The following is a 21,377-nucleotide window of genomic DNA, read 5'->3' as shown; positions in this document are numbered from 1 at the left end:
GGCAGAGAGAGAAGGAGACAAAATCTCAAGCAGGCTCCGTGCTGTCAACACAGAGCTGGATGCACGCCTTGAACTCACAAACCGTGAGATCAAGACCTGAGCTGGAACCAAGAGTTGGATGCTTACCCAACTAAGCCACCCAGGTGCCCCTGATTTATCCATTTGCTTCTTAACATTTGCTGTATGTGATTTTTTTCCAAATGGCTTTGATTTTTACCACCCCTAGTGTTCTGTGCAAAACAAGGGTACGCTTTTCTAGTAAAAATGTTTTGGTTTACATCATCTTTGATTATAGCCCCAAAATATATATAAATTAAATCAATAAAGAATGGTTCATTCATATTTTAAGGCACCACGTCTCTAAAGTTAAGGAACCTATTATACTTTGCTCTCTCATTTCAAACATTAACACATGAGAAGTAAAACCGCCAACTTAATATTCAGTTTGAATCATAAGTTTAGTAGAATAAATAAAGTACTTTCAGAAATCACAAGTAGGGAATTAACAGGCTAGAGGCTGAACTAATAATCTTGACATGGTTTGATTTTCACTTGGCTTATTCTTTTCACTCTGTTACCTTTTTATTTACACATCTAAATGAAATGCAAATTCTACTGTTAGAGGGTACAACACAGGTACTAACCGAAGAGACACTTCCATTCATTCTCTATAACCCTGGATATTTATCCTGCTTTAAAATGTTAATCTCTCATGTCTTGAGCCTCTTACTGAGCAGCGAGTGCTTATCTGTGCACAATCCATTTCTCTTTCGGCTGGGATTTTCTCTGGGATCCGAGGTGCCTTCACTGAGCAATTCCGAGTGTGCTTCGTTAGGCATCTGCAAGACAGGCGCAGGCGCACAAACTCCAGCAGGCGCGCCCCCCCTCCGAGCCGCCCGGCCTCTGCAGGGCCGACTCAACAGGCCAGCAGGCAAACAGGTCACTATGACACTGGCTGTTCCTCTCTAACCCTGGTGAGTATCTTCTGTGGACCTTTGAAATGTGAGGTCAGCATAAAATCTGGGACTCCAGGGGCGCCTGGGTGGCTGGGTCGGTTAAGTGTCCGACCTCAGCTCCGGTCATGATCTCACAGTTTGTGGGTTCAAGCCGCGCATCGGGCTCTGTGCTGCCAGCTCAGAGCCTGGAGCCTGCTTCGGATTCTGTGTCTCCTGAGCTCTCTGCCCCTCCCCCGCTCTTCTCATTTTCTCTCTCTCTCTCTCTCTCTCTCTCTCTCTGCTTCCCTCTCAAAAATAAATGAACATTAACAAAATTTAAAAAAAAATTTGGGACTCCAAGCCAAAATTTCAGAAACGTGTTCGCTAACTCTAGCATCCGATTCTCATTGAGAGCTCCCTTTTTTGTAGGCTCCTTTTCAATGCTTGCTCAGTTCTCAGCTATGATTCTGTCCTAGCCTTGACAAGCTGCTCTTAAACTGCAGGTAAGAATTGATTTCTAGAATCAGTTTGTGTTCCACCAAGAAACAGAAGCAGTCCTGTTAGCAAACCATTTTCTCTCAAAGGGCCTAATGTTTTTCCATGAGAAGGACCTTGCTGAGGGTGCCGTATGTGCGGGCGGCTTCGAGGCACTGAGTGTTCCTTTGTGTGTCCAAGTCATAAACAAATAGCAAATTATGCAACAAAGCCTCTCAAGTTTTTGCCTCTCTGTTTCCTGAGCTGGGGAGCACTTTCTCACACCCTGGGCGGCTCAGGGAGAGAATGGAAAGGCCCTCTGCTGGAAGCACATCAAATGCAGAAACTAGGCCACTTGGTGCCAGATGGTTCTCAGGCCCCAGAATTTGAAGTTTATACTTCAGTTCACTTCAGGACCGAACCCTGGCATTTTGGAGCCACCCTGCTAACGCTTCTGCTGCTTTTGAAGAGTGATGTGCAGTGGGGCGCCTGGGTGGCTCAGTCGGTTAAGCGTCTGACTTCAGCTCAGGTCATGATCTCATGGTTTGTGAGTTCCAGCCCCGAGTCGGGCTCTGTGCTGACAGCTCGGAGCCTGGAGCCTGCTTCGGATTCTGTGTCTCCCTCTCTCTCTGCCCCTCCACTGCTCATGCTCTGTCTCTCTCAAAAATAAATAAACATTTAAAAAATTAAAAAAAAAAAAAAGAATGGTGTGCGGGAATCCGAGGCAGCGTCAGGTGACCCTCCAACAGGAGGATGCTTAGGACATTTTTAATCATTTCTCTTTTTATTTTGAAGGCCCTCTTTGCAGGCTGGAGGAGTTTTTTTTCAGAAGGAGGGTATGAGAGTGATCCAGTAATAATGGTTCTTTGGTTTTATTCCTTTCAAGTGGTAGGATGCTTGCCTTGAAATTTAATTGTGCACTCAAAATTGCAACAGTAAGCCAACCCTAGCAAAGGTGGATTTTATTCTAAAAATTATTGTACAGTTTTTTTTAATTTGCATTCCTTTCAGTTAATTTTCCAAAGTTTTAACCTTTTCCTCTAAAAACAGAATAGCAGACTCTTACCTTTGTTCTGCACGGAGTATTCTCAGAGGTCACACTCTCACTTCTGGCTCCGATGGCTTCTTCCACAACTACATCAAGGGAGATATAGTGGAGAAGACAGGATAACATAAAATATTAAAAAAAAAACATTTTTGGGGCCCCTGGGTGGCTCAGTCGGTTAAGCATCCAACTTCAGCTCAGGTCATGATTTCGCAGTCCCTGAGTTCGAGCCCTGCATCAGACTCTATGCTGACAGCTTCAGATTCTGTCTCCCTCTCTCTCTGTCCCTCCCCCTCTTGTTCTCTCTCTCTCTCTCAAAAATAAATAAACATTGACAAAATTAAAAAAAAATTTGTGGTATCTATAGAAGTACGCTTCATGAAGAATCAAGTAAATGTAATGTGTTTAAAACATGTCACTATTAGAATTGCTGCTTTTAAACTTTTATTGCAGCATTCCATCATTATCATTTACAAGTGGCACTGAACCTGCTAGGTGTGCTTCCTTCACGTTATTCAAAGGAAATTCGGGGCGCCTGGGTGGCTCAGTCGGTTAAGCGGCCGACTTCGGCTCAGGTCATGATCTCGTGGTCCGTGAGTTCGAGCCCCGTGTCGGGCTCTGTGCTGACAGCTCAGAGCCTGGAGCCTGTTTCAGATTCTGTGTCTCCCTCTCTCTGACCCTCCCCCGTTCATGCTCTGTCTCTCTCTGTCTCAAAAATAAAAATAAACGTTAAAAAAAAATTCAAAGGAAATTCTTTGGCCCACGGTCAGTAATGCTCCAGCTCTGAAGTGACTTTGAAGCAATGGTGACAGATTTGCCTATCCTACACTCTTCCACCCGGCCTTTCCAAAGGACCTGCGTTAATGCAGGTGTGTGAGAAAAGTGTGCCAGGGGTGAGTGTGAGTGTGCCCTTGGTCCAAAGACAGTGACTACATCACAAATAACTTGGGCTGACTCTCAACTTTTCCAAGATCGATCATCTATGTTGTATGCTCTGTTATTCCTGGCTTCTCAGCCTTACCCTAACCCCAAACGTCTGAGAAGGGAGCAGGGAAGTTGAATCTTAAAGATATAACTAAAGCAACCCCAAAATATCTTAACGTTGGACAGTACGTTATGTGTTTCAACATGGTTTTTACATTCCTAGTTTACTTTCAATCTCAGTTTATGCTTATAACAGAAAAACAAATTAACCTACCGAATTATATAATATAGGTAAGCAAAAGCTAAATTTCTATGACAGGGATAATTCTGAATGGCAAAAAAAAAAACCCTCAAAAGTTAAATGTAATAAGTAAAATAGACAAGTCAAACGGTTCAGCATATAGCAAATGACTGTTGACCTGTAACCTGTAATTTTTATTAATAACGTTTCTTGCATTTTCATGGTACAATGCTGAAATACCATATCCTCCCGCATCTGTGGTGCACAGTACAATGCAGACATGCAGTTTTTGAAAAGCAAAAACAGATAAGGGCGCCTGGGTGGCTCAGTCAGTTAAGTGTCTGACTCTTGATTTTGGCTCAGGTCATGATCTCACAGTTCGTGGGATCGAGCCCTGAGTTGGGGCTTGGTATTTTCTCTCTCTCCCTTGCTCTCTGCCCCTCCTCCACTCTCTCTCTCTCTCTCTCTCTCTCGCTCTCTCTCTCTCAAAAATAAATAAAATAAACTTTAAAAAAAGTGAGAACCAATAAAAATAAAGTTGTGTCAGTTCCTTAAAAACCTAGATCTGTAGTTACGGGAGTGCAAACAAATTTTTGATTTAACTAAGAGTCTACATAGTTATTATTTTCTTTTTCTAGTTCTTTTTCTAGTTCTATATACAAAGTCATATGTTCATTTCCAACTGCTTTCACTTCTGTCATGAAGAACAAGCACAATCATATATGACTGGGTGTGGGACAGGGTGGCATCTTAAACATCTGTGAACAGACCTGTTAGAATCTCATCAAGTTGGTCCACCATAAACTTGGCATCTTCTTCAGTGAAGCACATAGGTGGTTTTATTTTAAGCACATTTCTATGAGGTCCATCGGCACTGAGAAGCACTTGCTTTTCTTTCATCCTAATTAGTGCAGGAAATATATGTGAGTGCACACAAATGGTAACTAAGATTATTTAAGAATGATGTAGGGGTGCCTGGGTGGCTCAGTTAAGCATGGACTCTTGATTTCAGCTCTGGTCATGATCTCGGGGTCGAGAGATCCAGCCCCGCATTGGGCTCCACACTGATCGCACAGAACCTGCTTGGGATTCTCTGTCTCCCTCGCTCTCTTCCCCTCCCCCACTTGCAAAAAGGTTCCCTCCCTCTCTAGAAAGAAAAAGAAAAGAAAAGAAAAAAAGAATGATGTGAACACAGAGCAGTTCAATATTCTCATGCATGTGTCTCAAACTTCCCTTATTTGGAGAGGTGGGAGGAAGTAAAGGAAGTTTTCAAATGGGGGGGGGAGGGGCATCTTTCAAGCCAGGACACCAGTCAGGTGTGGGGGTGTATTTACTTGTAGATGACATGTTGAGCCTCATCTGTGGCGGGGGTCCTTTTCTGCTGGTCCTTCACCAAGTCAATTCCGATAAACAGGCCAATGCCCCTGAGGAAGGTAAAGAAAGAAAACTTGACAGATACTCTATCAGACACTGCACTGTCACAAAAGATTAACATTGTCCCTAAACCTCATTTTCATTTAAAGCTGGATATGATTCCCTGTAGGGGTAACTGTTATTGATTCTAATCCAAGATACCAACCCACTGTCACAGGTCTTTCTAGTTTTTGAACCAAGTTGTTTTTCTCATCCAGCTTTTTTTTTTTCTTTACTTAATTGTAAAAGAAAAGTCTTAAAAACAACCTTGTCATACTACTTAGCTTCTCAGGACATTAATGATGATAAATATGTAAAGTTTATATATATCTATGAAAAATATCAAGTTTTCCGGGATGTCATTTTATTTATTTATTTATTTATTTATTTATTTATTTATTTAATGTTTATTTTTGAGAGAGAGAGAATGAGTGGGGGACGAGCAAAGACAGAAGGGGGTACAGAGCTCAGAAGCGGGTTCCATGTTAAGGCAGAGAGCCCAATGTGGGGCTCGAACCCGTGAACCTTGAGATCATGATCTGAGCCGCAGTTGGATGATTAACCTACTGAGCCATCCAGGCGCCCCTCCAGGATGTCATTTTCAATAATTTTTGAAAAATTATTTACAGTTACTTTAAGTTCCTTCTTCTCATCTTTTACAGGCTGAAATAATACTGGCTTTATTTTATTTATTTATTTATTTATTTATTTATTTATTTATTTATTGAAGTATAAAAGTCAAGAAAGGTATACACCCAAAAGTTAACAGTGGTGATATCAGGGTTCTGGATAAAGAACAAATTTTGTTTTTTATGTTTTTCAGTATTTTCTAGATTAAATTTTATGTAATTTATTTTAAGTTTATAAGATAAGTTATTTTCATTTGGAAAAGTGAGTAACCATATGACAATTTCATGATAAGCCCACCTGATATCTCCTATTAACGTATGTTTAGCCTTCTGTTTATTGAGTAATTCAGTAAGATAATCCCCCACTCTTGTGGCATTTCCTTGAAGGTCTTCACTTTCAATTACATTCAGGACAGCCAAACCAATAGCAGAAGATACTGGATTTCCTCCATACTGCAGAAAAAAGATAAAAACATAATAGTTGAATTAGTGGTATTGCTTCATCTATGAGAAATTTGGCTCATACATAAGCAGATAAAGATATAATTTCAATAAGTTTTTCTCTTGTGATGGAAACTTTTTAGATTTAGGATATAGTGTGATTCTATTTATTTACGACTGAGTGAAAATTCATTCCGAATCATAGTCTCCATGCCGCATAATTGGTATGAAGGACTATCATGGAATTTATTAGTTCATCCAAACAAAAACGAGACACTGAGTTGGGAACTAAGAATTTCAGAATGTGGTTCAGTGAGGGGGATGTGGACTTCAGTCCCTGAACAGTTGTGTGAAAACAGCTACGCAATGACATTTTCTCCAAATAATTTATGTCCTTGGTTTGAATCTTACTATTAGTTGTCACAAGTCCTAATACACATACTGCACAAACTATAATAATTTTTCCAAGCTTAAAGTTCATGACTTTTGGGGGTAAAACCAAGGAAATAAAATTTCCCAAAGATAGAAAATTTAGTATCTCCTGTGACAGCCATATAACATTTATAGTACTGTATCATCTAAACACTTTAGAAATGCTTGGGGAATTTAAATGTGATACAAAATAAAGGCGATCATATCATCTGTGAGTGAAACATAACCTGTAGAGTTTAGTAAGGCAACCATTTATTACAAGAACAATTAATCATTTTAGGAAGGGGAAAGATACACAAGGAAAAATACAAGAATTATGCCAGATAGAATGAAATATGGTTAGATCCAAGTTTGGCTAGTGTCCTGGGGTGGTTAGCTGGCAATACTGAACTTTATTCTTTACTACATTGGCAAGAAGTATAAGAACATGCATTATTTTTCCCTCTTAGCATAAACTGGGAGGCCAAAATTTACCGTATTGAAGTATTCCATCCCAGAACTGCTGAAGGCCTCTGCAATTTCTTTGGTTGTTACAACGCATGCCATTGGGTGGCCATTGCCCATTGGTTTCCCCATCGTGACAATGTCTGGAACAAAATCTTCACCATGCATTTGGAAGCTCCAGAAATGTTTCCCAACTCGGCCAAAGCCCACCTGAACTTCATCAGCTATAAACACACCTCCTGCTCTGTGTACATATCTGAAAAGCAAAAAGGAAATCTAATGCCTTCGGGTCACGGAGGGTCCCCAAACCCACCCACGAAGATATAGATTATGGAGGACTTGAAAAAATGTCGTTAACTTGAGGTTTGTAATCATTGTCAAAAACATTTCAGCGCTCAAATCCCCAAAGCATCTACGTGATGTCACTGACTTTGCAATATAATCACATTATTTCCAGATTAGACATATTCTATATTATGGAGGTTTGTGCTGCTTGATGTAAGCTCTACTGTGGCATTTTAAGTGGGAAGAGAAAGAAGTGAACCAGTAGTGTTTAGCAGGGTTAATCTTCCAATTTTACTGATTGGTAAGCATGGGCACCAGCCAGAGAGGATGCCAGGCTGGGGAATGGAGCAGGGTCCTGGAGGCCCCCTGCTGGACCACAACACCCTTTATTTGCTGGATCTTGGAAAGGTGGAGGGGCTCCGGGGAGTCCCGGTGTGGCAGGCATGCCTAAGTGGCTCTTCACCAGCTAGTCTGCAAGTACTTCAATATTTTAACCAGTATGGCCTTGTAGAACTGTCACAGAGCCTTCAGTCTGACCAAGGATGCCCAAGTCAAGTACATACTCTGCCACTTTCTGGAAGTAGCCTGCTGGAGGAATTATTTGTCCGCCACAACTCTGCATGGATTCAGCAATAAAGGCAGCAATCTACACAAGAGAAGATGGGGTCAAAGTCCATTAGGTTCCCCTTGAACCCCCTAAAAACGAGGACTTTTTATAGAGCAGGTTATTTTGGGTGGGAATGTGCCTGTGGCAGGTGTCAGACAGGCCATTTGATGACCAAGAAAAGATGTCCGTGCTGGAAATGCAAACTGATCTGAAGCATCAGTTTCGGAAATTCCACAGTACCAGTGGAACGGTGGAAAGGGCGACTTCCATTTCTGTTACTAATTTAAATGCAGTGTTTTCATGAGGACTGGCTGAACGAGAATGATGTTTGGATCAGTCTTTGATATGAACTTCTAAAAAATTACCCAGGTTCTAAACCCATTCCTGTGGCGCCTGTTTCCTCAGCTTGGTGAATGAGGATTGCTTGCGCCCGGAATCTGCTCTAAGGAAAGGGGAGAGTGACTTGTGACCACGCGCTTTAGTTACTGCGCCTTATTTCTACTTCTTACCCTGACCCAGGCTTAACTCAATGGAATTAGGCAGTTCACAAAAGGAACTGCAGATGAAATGCTCTGGAGGGGAAGAAAATGGGGGGCAGAAAATAGATACCACTGAATCAAGCGGAGAAAGCATAGACATAGTATGAGATACGAAGTCAAAAGAACCAGACTACATCTTAGTAACTCTATTACCTTGGCTTACGTTCTTCCCTTTGGAATATTTCATTTACTAGCTATAACATGAAGCCACTGGACTTAAGAGATTGCTTCTCTAAAATTCCCTGACCTTGTAAGCACATCTAATATTCTGAAGCATCCATCTTCTATTTGCTCATTGCTTTCAGCATTCTTAACAGGAAAGCATCAATTCAATAACTACTGAATGCTAATGTGCTCCAAAAGCTATGGGAACCTTTGCAGCAGCAAAAAGACCATGTGATCTTAATAATGTAAGCATTTCCCTGGAAGAACTGTTTACCGTTTGTGTAAAGAAGAATAGGCTATGCTTGAATAAGAAAAGCCAAAAATCAAAACAAAACAAAACAAACAAAAAGGAAAGCATATGAAGCTCCCCACAACAGGTAGAGCTGAGGGCTAGCTGCGCAGATAGCACATCTGAAGATATGGAAAATGAACGGAATGGAAAGAAAACAGTTAAGAAATGCAAATGACTCTCCAGGCACTAAGATAAAAATATTTGAATTGGAAAAAGCAAAGACTTCCTTTTCACCAAAATGGAGGTTTTTTTTTTTTTATTGCCATGTTGATGCCATAAGCCAGTTTAAACGCAAAGCACATGTCAGGGCGCCTGGGTGACTCAGTTGGTTAAGTGTCCTGTCGGACTTCGTCTCAGGTCATGATCTCACAGTTCCTGAGTTCAAGCCCTGCGTCGGGTTCCATGCTGACAGCTGGGAGCCTGGAGCCTGCTTCCGATTCTGTGTCTCCCTCTCTCTCTGCCCCTCCCCTACTCGTGCTCTGTCTCTCTGTCTCTGTCTCTGTGTGTGTGTTATGTGTGTCTCTCTCTCAAAAATAAATAAACATTCAAGGCAAAGCACATAAGTAACCCCCAAATGGGCTGAGAATTGATGTTAAGCTAGTAGGGTGACGACTGAGAAAATGGAAACTCTTACTCTGGGGGATTCTGGTGCTGTCTTAGAAGTCTAGGTTCAGATTGGAGAAACATCTTTTCTGCCTTGGCTAACCCAGGCTGTGCAGCTTCGGGACAGTTGAACCAGTTCAAGGGAAGCACCAAGGCGTCCTGGGCCTGGGAGCCTGCACTGGTTCTGAGGTCCCAGGACCACTGTGCCTCTTCCCCTCCCTCCATCATTTGGAAGAGTCTTTCCTAATCCTCTCCTCCCCCACCCCTTTGGACCATAGTCTGCCTCCCACTGAGAAGGGGAGAATTAAGCCATAGTGATTGCATTTCTAGAATAAATAAAAATAGATAGTTTTAGAGGCATGATTATAATAATGAACTTTTAAAAATATGAACCAAGTGAAATGTAAGCAGAGAAGAACAAAAAGGGCATTGCGCTCTAATCCTTTTCGCCTCTCCAATTCTCACAATGATTTCAATCCATCTTATAAACAATGTTAAGATGTTTTCAAAGCTGCAGATACCAACCTTCCTTCCACTGTTATGAGCTTCTTCAATAATTTTCTTCACTTCATCTGCATAAGCGCCGGCTGGGTCTGCATGATCTTCTCTGTATTTTCCTCTGTAAGTATCTGGAGTTGGTGCCTGAAAACAATCAAATGGTAGAGTTTCTCAAGATTTACTTCTTGGACAAATGAGCCTTAAAAAAAAGGCATTTCGGGGTGTCCGGGTGGCTCAGTCAGTGAAGCGTCCGAATCTTGATTTCGGCTCACATCATGATCTCACGGTTCACAGGTTCGAACCCTGAGTTGGGCTCTGTTTTAATGCTTCAACAATTTGATTGATTTCTTTATTGTCTTTCCTATTTATTTTACTTCATAACTCTGTATAATAATGTAGCATAGAGCAATTTAGTTTTAAGACATTCATACACAGTAGATTCAACTCTGAATTTCAAGCTGGCATCAGTGACAGAAAAAGTAATTGAAGACCAAAGGCAAAAATAAAATAAAATAAAATAAAATAAAATAAAATAAAATGACAACTGTAAAATACTAGCTTTCACTACAACTGTACTAATTTGCTCATTGTGACACTCATCAATGGATTTTAAACCACGTCCTGTCATTAACTAGCCTTTTGACTTTAGTAAGTCACATAACTGCTTTAAATCTTAGTTTCTTTTTCATAGTTTTATTTTGATGAAAGGATCGGACTGGATTATCACTAGGCATTCTTCCAGTTCCAACTTTCTGATTCTTGGATTCTACGATACTTACCACATGCACAAATTCTTTCTTGACATCTTTGCCCTTTCGGAATTTGTATGGACTGATCTCAATTAAAGATGATAGGTGACCATGGTAAGCACTGAAAAGAAAAAGAACAGTAACCAAAATCACTCAGCAAAGGATGTTTTTGTAGTATATGAAAAACAGTATTCCTAATCATCCGGGGAGAATCTAAACCTTGGTGCCAGATTTAATTCTACAGGATCTAAGTTTTCATGGCAAGACTGGCATTTAATTTGTCCAGTTCTCCTTATTCGTGTAATAAAACACATAGGAAACCAAGTATGTGTCCTCATAGACAATTTTTTTTTTCAACAGGAAAAATACCCTTAATTTCTTAGGATGATATTAGATGTACTAAATTATATTGTCTACATGTAAAAAATTATTTTCTATAGCTTCATGAAAAACTTTGTAAGTATGTATTCTTTAAATGTATTTGACAGTTACATTCTAGTAAATTTTAAAAATAACTTCATATCCCAGAATGGGCTGTGTTTCTGTCTGGAATGGTTTCTGTGGGATGTCTGATTGCATAGGCTGGCCAAATACAAGTCAGGAAGAGCATGAGATCTCTTCAAGAAGAACTCAGATTGAGAGGTAGCCAAGTGGCTATGAGATTCCTTTCTCTCACTTAAAATACAGGTGGCTATAATATACCCTTTTCTGTTTCTTTCCCAAAGGCATAATTAAGAGATCTGGAAAAGAAATTTTAAAAAGCCCAGGAATAGATAAAACAAAGAGAGAAGACTTCCCTTAGCATAGATTAACGCATGCTACAAAGCCATAGTAATAAAGTTAGTATGCAGAATAAGAACAAGGAGAAGACTGGGGCAGAAAAGGACCTCAGAGACACATCCACACATAAATGTAACACAGTGGACACCAGGTGGGTTTCATACAAGGCAGCAGAAGAAAATGAAGAACATTTTCATGATATGGGGAGTGCAGTGGGTGTAGAGGGAGAGATATTAGCAAAACTTAGAAGACACAAATTGTACAATGAAAATTTTATCTATTTGATTTGATCAAAATTAAAGATTCCTGTTGAAGGATATCATGGACAAAGCTAAAAGACAGATGATAGGGCAGGAAAGGATATTTGAAATGTCTCAAACTAAAAGAGATTAACTCTATGGTGGTTCTTAACTCTGCCTGCATAGTAGAATCACTTGGGAAACTTAAAAATATATACTTCTGATTTTCTTTACTCGGTCTGGGGTGGGGCCCAGGCACTGGCATTTAAAGAAATTTCCTAGGTAATTTTAAGACACAGTCAAGGTTGAGATCTTTTGATCTAGACTATACAAGTAAGCACAAACCAACAAGAAAAGGATGGGAACCCCAACAGAAAAATGGGCAAAGAACACGAACAAGTAATTCTCAGAAGAGAAATCACAAATGCACGTAAGTTTATGAAGAGATACTCAAACTCATCATTAGAAAGCTGCAAAGTAAGACAACATTGATATCATTTTATAGTCACTGGACTGGCCAAAATTAGAAAAAAAAAATGAGAAAGCAGGATACTATTAGGTTTTGGTGGGGATAGAGGGAAATAGAAAATTTCATGCACTGTGTAGAGTGTTGCAACCATTCTGGAAACTGATCTGGTAGTATTTAATCACATTAGCACCATAGTATCCCTATGGACTAGCAATCCTGTTTCCGGGTGTTTACCCCTAAGCGCTTCTTAGAAAGGTCCATAAGGGCACATGTACAAGGATGCTCATTGCAGACCCACTTGTGGTAGCTAGGAGCAACGGACAGTGACAGTATCCATCAGTGGGGGGAACCACATGTAGCTACTGAGCACCTAAAATGCATTGGCTCTGAATTGAGATGTGCAATAAGTGTAAAACATACACTGGATTTAAAGATTTAAAATATGAAAAAAGAGGGGCACTTGGGTGGCTCAGTCTGTTCAGCATCTGACTTCGGTTCAGGTCCAATCTCACCATTTATGAGTTCGAGCCCCACATCAGGCTCCGTGCTGACAGCTCACAGCCTGAAGCCTGCTTTGGGTTCTCTGTCTTCCTCTCTCTCTGACCCTCCTCCATTCAAGCTCTGTGTGTCTCTCTCTCTCAAAAATAAATAAATGTTAAAAAATTTTTAAGAAAAAGAGAAAAATCTCAATATATCTTACATCGATTAACTATTGAAATGATATTTGCAAATATATTGGCTACTGGAAAAATTTAAATGTCCTATGTGGCTCACATATTTCTATCAGACCACATTGAATTAGAAAAATAGATGTACATCTAGCAATATAGTCTTGAAACAGTGCTGAGGGGGAAAGTTTGAAACAGAAAAAGATCTATGACAATTTTTATAAAATTAAAACAGATTCGCAAAATATAATATATAAGAACACAAAAATAAAAGATATACACTAGACACATTAGAATAGCTGTCTATAGGTGAGGGAGAATGGAAATTTAAAAAGAACCAACAAATCAACTGTGGTAGGCAGAACAATGCACCCCCCCCCCCCCCCGATGCCCACATTCTAGTCCTTGGAACCTAGGAATATGATACATGGCAAAGGGAACCTTGCAGATGTGATTAAATTAAGAATCTTGAGATGGAGAGATAATCCTGGAGAGTCAATGTAATCACAGGTGTCTTTACAAGTGAAAGGAGGAGGCAGGGGGTTGGTGGTCAGAGGTTGAGGATGGAAGGGGGGGGCAGGGCGGTGGAAGGGAGGGACTCCAAGCAAGGAATGCAGGCAGCCTCTTGAAGCCCGGCAAGGCAAGAAAACAGAAGGAGCCTTCAGAAGGAGCACAGTTCTGTTGACACCTTGATATTGGCCCCATGAGACCCATTTTGGATTTCTGACCTATTCTCTCTGTGAGAGAATACATTTGTGTTGCTTTAACCACTAAATCTGTGGTAATCTGTTATAGCAACAATAGAAAATGAATATGCCACTCAGCACATAAAACAAGAGAAGCCTGTATAAGGGCAAGAAATGAAGAAGAAGTTCAATTTAAGCTTCTGCGTCTGATATTAGTGGAGAGGTAGAAAAAAAATAAAAGAAAAAAATCTTAATAAGGAATGGAGGTTGTCAGCTTTCTTGTTTAAATGTAAAAATTCATGTTTAGAAGGTGAGATTAAATGACTGTTAATAGTCACAAACTGAGAAAGTACTATCTTTTACTTGGTTTCTAAAATAAGAAATTTGTCCTAAATTGTTGGGGTCCCTGGGTGGCTCAGTTGGTTAAGTATCCGGCTTCGGCTTAGGTCATGATCTCAAGGTTCGTGAGTTAGAGCCCAGCGCTGAACTCTGCACTGACAGCTTGGAGCCTGAAGCCTGCTTGGGTTTCTGTGTCTCCCTCTCTCTCTGCCCCTCCCTAGCTTGTGCTTTCTTTCTCTCTCAAAAATAAATAAATAACATTAATTTTTTTTAATTTGCCCTAAATCATTATCTTTTAAATTAATTACAGTGGATAATCACAATAATGATGAGAATGTATAGAGTTTTAAGACATCAGTTATGTTTTTATTTTGAGAACAATTGAGTTATGCAGTGTGGTGGCTCAACAAACAGTTAATGTGTAAAAAGCAAGCCCTGATTCATGCAAAGCCCATTAGCCATGACCACAGCATCCAAGAGATCCTCCCCCGTTTGCAGGAACTTCAACAGAATTAGGTATTCTCCAGGCCTAAGCTGGCCTTGATACCTTAATACAGAATAAAAATCATTGTGCCGCCCTCCTCCACATGGGCTTGTGGTATTTGGTATGGACAGGACCAATACGATTTTGTGTCTGAAGGAGCTTCTTGCTTAGAAGTCTTGCATCCAAAACTTACTGGTCAAGAGTTATCACATCTTGGTGGCCTCTGAACTGCCGAGCCAAGCGTAAGGCTAAGTCATTGGCTTCAGATCTAAGATAACACAGAGACAGGGATCAACATGACATAAGCTTAAAAAAAAAATGTTTCAAAATGTTAATTACCAAAGTTGTAAGATCCCAGTTATTCAGAAATGGATGGAGAAGTAAGTTGCAGTCCTCTCTTTCCCCTTTAGTCTTGCTCACCCAGCAAATCTCACTTCATCCTTCTAATACAAGTTCCCCAGAGGTCTTCAATAAGGAATGAGACACACAGAAGAAACCCAATTCAAAGGATATGCTGCTCAGTTCAAATTTCAGCCTAGTTCAGCCACATTAGTAGGTGGCAGACTTGGAGGATGTCAGGAAGCCCGCGTTAAGCCTCATCTCGGAGGAATGGCAGTGCGACAGCCCCTTAATTGGAGCACAAAACTAAGTTGTACTGACCCAATATTTGATCAGCTCCTCATTGATACAATGGAGATCATAATTTTTCTTTCTGGTTTTGGCAGTCTAAATATACTACTCAGACACAGAGGAAGAAAATAATCATTTGTGGGATGTTTGCTCTCTGCCAGACATCATATGGAGTGTTTTGGTTGCATTTATTCTCAGAACTCCTCTGTATGGCGGGGGCTGCTGTCTCCTTTGTATGGATGAAGCAATGCCTCAGAGAGGTTAAGGAGCTCTCTGAGCTCTCACAGCTAATAAGCTCTCGCAGCTAATAAGAGGTAGAGCCAGCATTCAGACCGTTTAACTTCAGGATTATGCTTTGCACCATCCCAGGCTCTGCTGCCTCTAGTCTCTGGTGACAGTGCTCTTGGAAGCAATCCCTTTTTGACAGTGTAGGATTCTTTAGAAGTGAAAGGCAAATATTATGGTATTTAATTCATTGAAGGCAAAGAAATGCTTTATAACAACAAATTGGATCCTAAAATTTCTTCATTCTTTACAAAGAAAAAGGAATGATCCTCTGCCTACAAAATTGGTTTTAAAATCTCATTGAAAAGAGAAATGTGAATCACAATATCATATGATCAAACAGTTACAGAATTTCTAATAGTTTTAATCATATATACATACACATAATTTTTAAAATATGAGTTTAATGCTGTATGTACAAGTCTCCTCCCAATATAATATTGCATTCTGAGCTTTTCACATGTCACTATAAATGTATTTTCAAACACACATTTTTAACGTCTGCAGAATATTCCATAGAATGGATACAGAATAACTTGAATTTACGGAACTTAAAAGTTGGAACATATCTATTCTTTTGAATTTTAGTCCTTCCTTTTTTTGTATTTGTGTTAGGGAAATGTTTAATTGCCTAAGAAAACAAGTCAATCAAAAGTCTTACAGGGGCGCCTGGGTGGCTCAGTCAGTTAAGCGTCCAACGTTAGCTCAGGTTATGATCTCACGGTTCGTGAGTTCGAGCCCCACGTCGGGCTCTATGCTGACAGTTCAGAGCCTGGAGCCTGCTTCAGATTCTGTGTCTCTCTCTCTCTGCCCCTCCCCTGCTCACCCTCTATTTCTCTCTCAAAAAATAAATAAACATTAAAAAAAATTTAACAAAAGTCTTACAAAAGTTATATCCGTTTAGTAGAATTCCTTCTTTGCTGAAATCCATTATTCGTGCTTCAAAAAAACTGCCCAGGCCCTACTGATTTTTTTAAAAAATTTTTAAATGTTTGTTTACTTTTGAGAGAGAGAGAGACAGAGTACGAGTGGGGGAGGGCAGAGGGAGACACAGAATCTGAAGCAGGGTCCAGGCTCTGAGCTGTTTATACAGAGCTGAAGTCGGATGCTTAACTGACTGGGCCACCCAGGTGCTCCTTTATTTAAAAAAAAAATTTTTAATGTTTTATTTATTTATTTTGAGAGAGACAGGGTGAACAGGGGAGGGGCAGAGAGAGAGGGGGAGAGAGAGAGAGAGAGAGAGGAAGAGAGAATCCCATGCAGGTTCTGCAGGATGTGGGTCTCCAACTCACCAGAACATGAGGTCATGACTGAGCGGAAATCAAGAATCTGAGGCTTAAGAGGCTGAACGACCCAGGCAGGGGGTCCCTATCGATTTTTTTAGCTGCTTCCTCTAGTGTCTGAAGAGGTGAGTGTCATACGACTGGTTAGGTTTTGTCACGTGAGAACCAGCTTGGATATTTTTGCCATGGTTACAACCCAGGTGTCTCTCCTTTAGGGATACTAAAGCATTCTAGATATGCTTTCCTTACCTTTCACCAAGGGAAGCCCTGGTAATAAAAAGTTGAGTGACATGCACATGTTAATCATCAGTGGCTGTGCCAAAAACCCCGGAGCATGCCGTCCACAAGCTCATGGAGCAAAAGCAGAAGAAAACCAAACCGGCAGGGCCCCCGCGTGTGTTCACTTAATAAGTGGCAAGAATCTCAGAAAAACTTTTTAGACGTCTGTGCTCCACCACAAATCAAAAAGAAAGATACGTGTGAGAGAGTAAACAAAGAGATGAGTGGGAATGGGGGTGGGTGGGAAACTTCGACACATACCCTGAGTTTGTAAAATAGCAAACAGAGAGCGTCTCCGGCAGGGTTGCTGAAAGGCGCCTGGCATACTCAACAATATTGTCGTGAAGGAATCGAGAATTTGTGTTTAGCAGTTCCATCTGTTTCAGGGCAGCCGTGACCACTTCCGGGTGACAGTGTCCCACTAGAATTTAGAAGACAAAGCAAACAAACAAACAAAGAAATTACAATTTTAAATTCCTGGGCAGTGAGGGGGATTCTGAAGCAAGAAAAAGAGAAAAAGAAAAAGTTGAGCTTCCTTCTCTCCCATGTTGCTCTGTAACTTTTCCTGGCAGGGACGACTGACCCCATTCAGCCAAGGAGCTGCAGCCATTGGCAATTCCTGGGACAAATATCAGTGGTGCTCTGTCCGCCTTACTCCACAAACGTATCCTTCACGGCACAACAAAGACAGGACATGTACCGTGCGCCACGTTGTTGATGCAGTCCAGGTACTGTTCACCTCTCTCGTCAAACATGTACTGCCCCTGGGCTCGCACTATTTTGATGGGATCCGCAGCAAAGAACACTTTGCATGAGGGCCTAGAGATAATGAAAGGAAACACGTTGGTCTGGGAGGACTGCTCGGTGTTTTTCCTTTTCAATGAAGGTCATGATCAGTGGAAAATTACAGTTACATAAAGGAAAGGGAAACACAACCTGGGTGACATACATTTAAAAAAAATCTTTTTCATATTAGCCTGGAACCTTTCACCTTAATCCCCCATTCGTGACCCTGCTCATATATTTCATGTATTTGTTATATGAAATTTGCCATGATTTGACAACTCAGTTTAGAGGCACATGGATCAACTCTGACAGCTCTGATTACACCAACCAATAACTAATTTTCCTTTGGGAAGTTTTGTTCTACCAGAAAAAAAAAAACAAAAAAACAAAAAACTTTTTTTTTTTAAGGTTGACTATGTTCAGGAACTGATAAATATTACAAATATTTAATCCTCCCGACAATCATATGAAATAGGGTTATTATCATTCTCATTTTTATAGGTGAGGAAACTGAGGCTCAGAAAAATCAAGACACTTGTTCAAGATTACACAGCCAACAAGTGAAAAAAAAACCTGAATTTGATAGTAGACTGTCCTAATACCATAGCTCAAGTCAGTATCTGCTTGTTTTCTCCCTCTCCCTTTCTGATCTAATTGATAAGAAATGAATAGCACTAAAAGCTAAATATAAATAAATTGGTATTAAATACTATAAAAGAGATTTTATAGGAGACCATTCCCATGTCTTTTGAGTGGTACTTGTCCTGTATCAAATGGATTTTCCATTCTTAAATAATGAAATCCAATTATTCTTCTAATCCCTTAATCCATTATTTTGAGCATAATAAAAAGTCATCCATATTTTGGGTTACTTGGATGACTGTCTGGAATATAAATTTTAGAATGCCTGGAGTATAAATTTTAGTAACATAGAAACATCACGAAAGTTTTTTTTATCTTAGCTCTATGGATATGTAGAAAGTAAAATAGAATATATTATTTTTATTTTGGTGATTTTGCATGCACAAAAAAGTGCCACATGCATTGGAGGTATTTTGGAAGGTAATGAAATGCTTACATATTAAATTGAAAGTATTTTATTTATTGCGTATAAGTAAAGTAAAATACTTTAGAAAGTATTTTAATTATTACATATAGGTAATCTTAATTTAAAATTGCCTCAGATTAAGCATCATCAGTTAAAAGGAAACTAATATTTAATGAGAATTTCTTATTAGCTCAAACCCAACTGTTAGTTTATACTCCCCGTTAAAAGCCAAAGGAAACTTTTGTCACGAATGTGGGCTAGTAACTTCAGACTGCATCCTCCCTTGCTAACGGTACTTTACACGTTGCACTCAGACTTCAGGTAAAATTTTTCAGGGCTGTCCATGGTGATATTCCTCCTTTCCCAAAATTTCTTCTGCTCACACTAGAAACCATTGGGTTTTCACTGGAATCTAATTATGTAGGATTGAAAACTAACAGAAAAAGACAAGGGGGTGATTGAGTAACGAGGGAGGAATGGGACCATTTTGGCTTCCGCTATGCCGGGTTGAGAGAGTTCCTTCCAAGCAATCTCCCAACAGGCCATCTAGAAACGTCTGGGTTGAGACCAGGAGACCAGTAGGAGCAACCGCCTAGCATTTCTCAGAAGTAGATACTAGTTCTTTTCTTTCTTGCGTCCCTAGTCCTCTCTCAAGTTTACCCATGACAGTGCTTGTTAATTACATGTGAGTATTGCAGGCCTTTGATTTTACAGTGGCCACAATCATCATCTATATTTACATGTGCCTTTTTAGAAACCAGATCATGCTTATTAATCTCACTTGCTCACTCCTGTGAAGCAGAATGTTATTCCTACTCCCACAGAAGAGGAAATTAAAGTAATCTGACAGAGGTCACACAGGTAACATGACACCCTACTAGGACCAGAGCCCAGGTCTGACCTAACATTCAGTGCTGTAAGCTTACCGGTATTTTACCGAGTCGTTTATAAAACGCGCAAAACAAAAGGAGACTGGAAAGAACATTGCATTTTTTCATTGTAATGAGGGCACAGTTTATTTTACCCTTAACAAAGTGTCTTTTAAGGTTTTCTTTTGGTTGGATTAACCCTTTATCTCCTAACCACGCAAGCAAGAAGAAAAAGTTCACTTTAAACAAAAGTTGTCAGAATTAGTTTGTTTTCATAGCCACTGTCGAAAATATTTTTGAGGGGCGCCTGGATGGCTCAGTCGGTTAAACACCCGACTTCTGCTCAGGCTCAGGTCATGATCTTCGGGTTGGTGAGTCTGAGCCCAGAGAATGGGCTATGCGCTGACAGGTTAGAGCTTGGAGCCCGTTTGGGATTCTGTCTGTCTGTCTCTCTCTGTTCCTCCCCAGCTAAAACTCTGTCTCTCTCTCTCTCTCTCTCTCTCTCTGAAAAATAAAGATTAAAAAAAATTTTTTTTTAAATATCTTTGAGTTCACAGTTTTGAGAGCTTTCGGGTTGGTGGGATTTGGCGCAGGGCTACCCATCTCCGTCTCAGCCCCCATCCCTGGAATAGTTCCCCTCCTAGATCTATTAACCCTCGTGGGACAACTCTCGCAGCCGCCGGCAGCTCCCAGGCAGCGGCGGGGGGCAGAGCGCCCGGACTGCGCGGGAGCAGGCTGGCGGCGTTCCCTCCCGGCAGAGGCGCGGCGGGCACCGGGGGCTGGCGCGGCGGGCGGGCTGCGGCGCGAGTGCGCAGGTGCGGCTGCCGGGCGGCGGCGTCTCGCGCTCGGCGGGCCACCGCCCCGGGGGGCCTCGGCGCGCCGCGTTCTTGCTCGCCCGCTACCTGCCCCGCTTCGGCTCCCCGCCCCTGGCGCTAGTTACCGAGCCCTCACCCGATGTGCTTCCTCCTCAGCGCCAGGGTGTCCTGCTTGCTGTACAGCTCGCACATGGTGGCGCGGCTGCCGGGCGCTCCTCGGCTCTCCCTCTCGCCTGCGAGCGCCTGCCTCGCGAGGCTGCCCCAGCGGCCGGCCTTTCCCGCCGCGGTCCCTCGTGGGGTCCCCTCGCCCGGGGCGTCTGGAGTCACTGGTGGCATCAACTAGCTGGGGTCATCTCCCTTTTAAGTCTTGCCCTGCCTTTGCCCTTCGCCAAGCCCCACCCTCCTGTTCCCCCTCCTCCGCCCGGGTGCCCGCTTTGGCGAGTCACCGGACTAGCCACTCATTCGCCACCACCCGTGCCCCTCAACTAACTGACTCTGGCTCCTGCCCTGCGGTTCCCACTACCCCTCCCAATCGTTGCTACTTCTTTGGACTCGCCTTTGATTTCCCGAACTCGACCTTGCCTTTGCCTTTCTTCCTCTTCTGCCCGCGAATTCACTCCTTCCCACTTTCTTTCTTGTTTCTTTTTGGTGTATCCCATTGTGTTCTTGTAAACGTTCAAAGATAGGCGCTCTCTGGAGATCAGATCCTACCACTGTAGGGTCTCACAGTGAGCGTATTCCAATACCAAAACCTATCATAACTAAAGTAACGTCGCATGCCCTAAGGATCAGTGACAGGGACGCAGCCAGATACTTGTTGGGAATGATAACTCAGTGTTTCAAAGATCTACTGTAACAGTAATTACACTTCTAATTTCTCTCCTACTATACGGATTATGAAACATATTCACGTGATTTACCTGGTTCAGTCCTCCAAACAAACCCCGAGAAATGATGAGGAGAGTTGTTATGCCATTAACATAAGACGAAAGAGATTATTC

At 41.4% G+C, this 21,377-nt stretch overlaps 1 protein-coding gene across 4 annotated transcripts in view; it reads right to left on the bottom strand.

Annotated features, from left to right (window-relative positions):
• The window catches only part of ETNPPL (ethanolamine-phosphate phospho-lyase), a 40,070-nt gene extending 19,324 nt beyond the window's left edge, over nucleotides 1–20,746 (bottom strand). For 2 of the 4 annotated variants that reach the window (XM_019417025.2, XM_019417034.2), the window contains exons 1-12: nucleotides 20,513–20,745; nucleotides 17,559–17,677; nucleotides 17,120–17,279; nucleotides 14,575–14,649; nucleotides 10,747–10,837; nucleotides 9,995–10,111; nucleotides 7,827–7,909; nucleotides 7,009–7,234; nucleotides 5,960–6,114; nucleotides 4,954–5,043; nucleotides 4,390–4,520; nucleotides 2,476–2,543 (exon numbers count right to left, since the gene is read on the bottom strand). In XM_019417025.2, the coding sequence (XP_019272570.1) occupies nucleotides 2,476–2,543; nucleotides 4,390–4,520; nucleotides 4,954–5,043; nucleotides 5,960–6,114; nucleotides 7,009–7,234; nucleotides 7,827–7,909; nucleotides 9,995–10,111; nucleotides 10,747–10,837; nucleotides 14,575–14,649; nucleotides 17,120–17,279; nucleotides 17,559–17,677; nucleotides 20,513–20,712 (1,515 nt within the window). In that variant the 5' untranslated portion in view covers nucleotides 20,713–20,745. Of the gene's footprint in view, nucleotides 1–439; nucleotides 840–2,475; nucleotides 2,544–4,389; nucleotides 4,521–4,953; nucleotides 5,044–5,959; nucleotides 6,115–7,008; nucleotides 7,235–7,826; nucleotides 7,910–9,994; nucleotides 10,112–10,746; nucleotides 10,838–14,574; nucleotides 14,650–17,119; nucleotides 17,280–17,558; nucleotides 17,678–20,512 lie in introns of those variants that run through there. The other 2 variants (XM_019417008.2, XM_019417015.2) reach the window with 2 other exon arrangements.
• Nucleotides 20,747–21,377: the final 631 nt, after the last annotated feature.

The sequence above is a fragment of the Panthera pardus genome, unplaced genomic scaffold, assembly GCF_024362965.1.
Source record: "Panthera pardus isolate Hobbes unplaced genomic scaffold, ASM2436296v1 HiC_scaffold_13, whole genome shotgun sequence".
In the NCBI taxonomy this organism is placed as follows: domain Eukaryota; kingdom Metazoa; phylum Chordata; class Mammalia; order Carnivora; family Felidae; genus Panthera; species Panthera pardus.
This window is presented reverse-complemented; position numbering and strand designations above follow the sequence as displayed.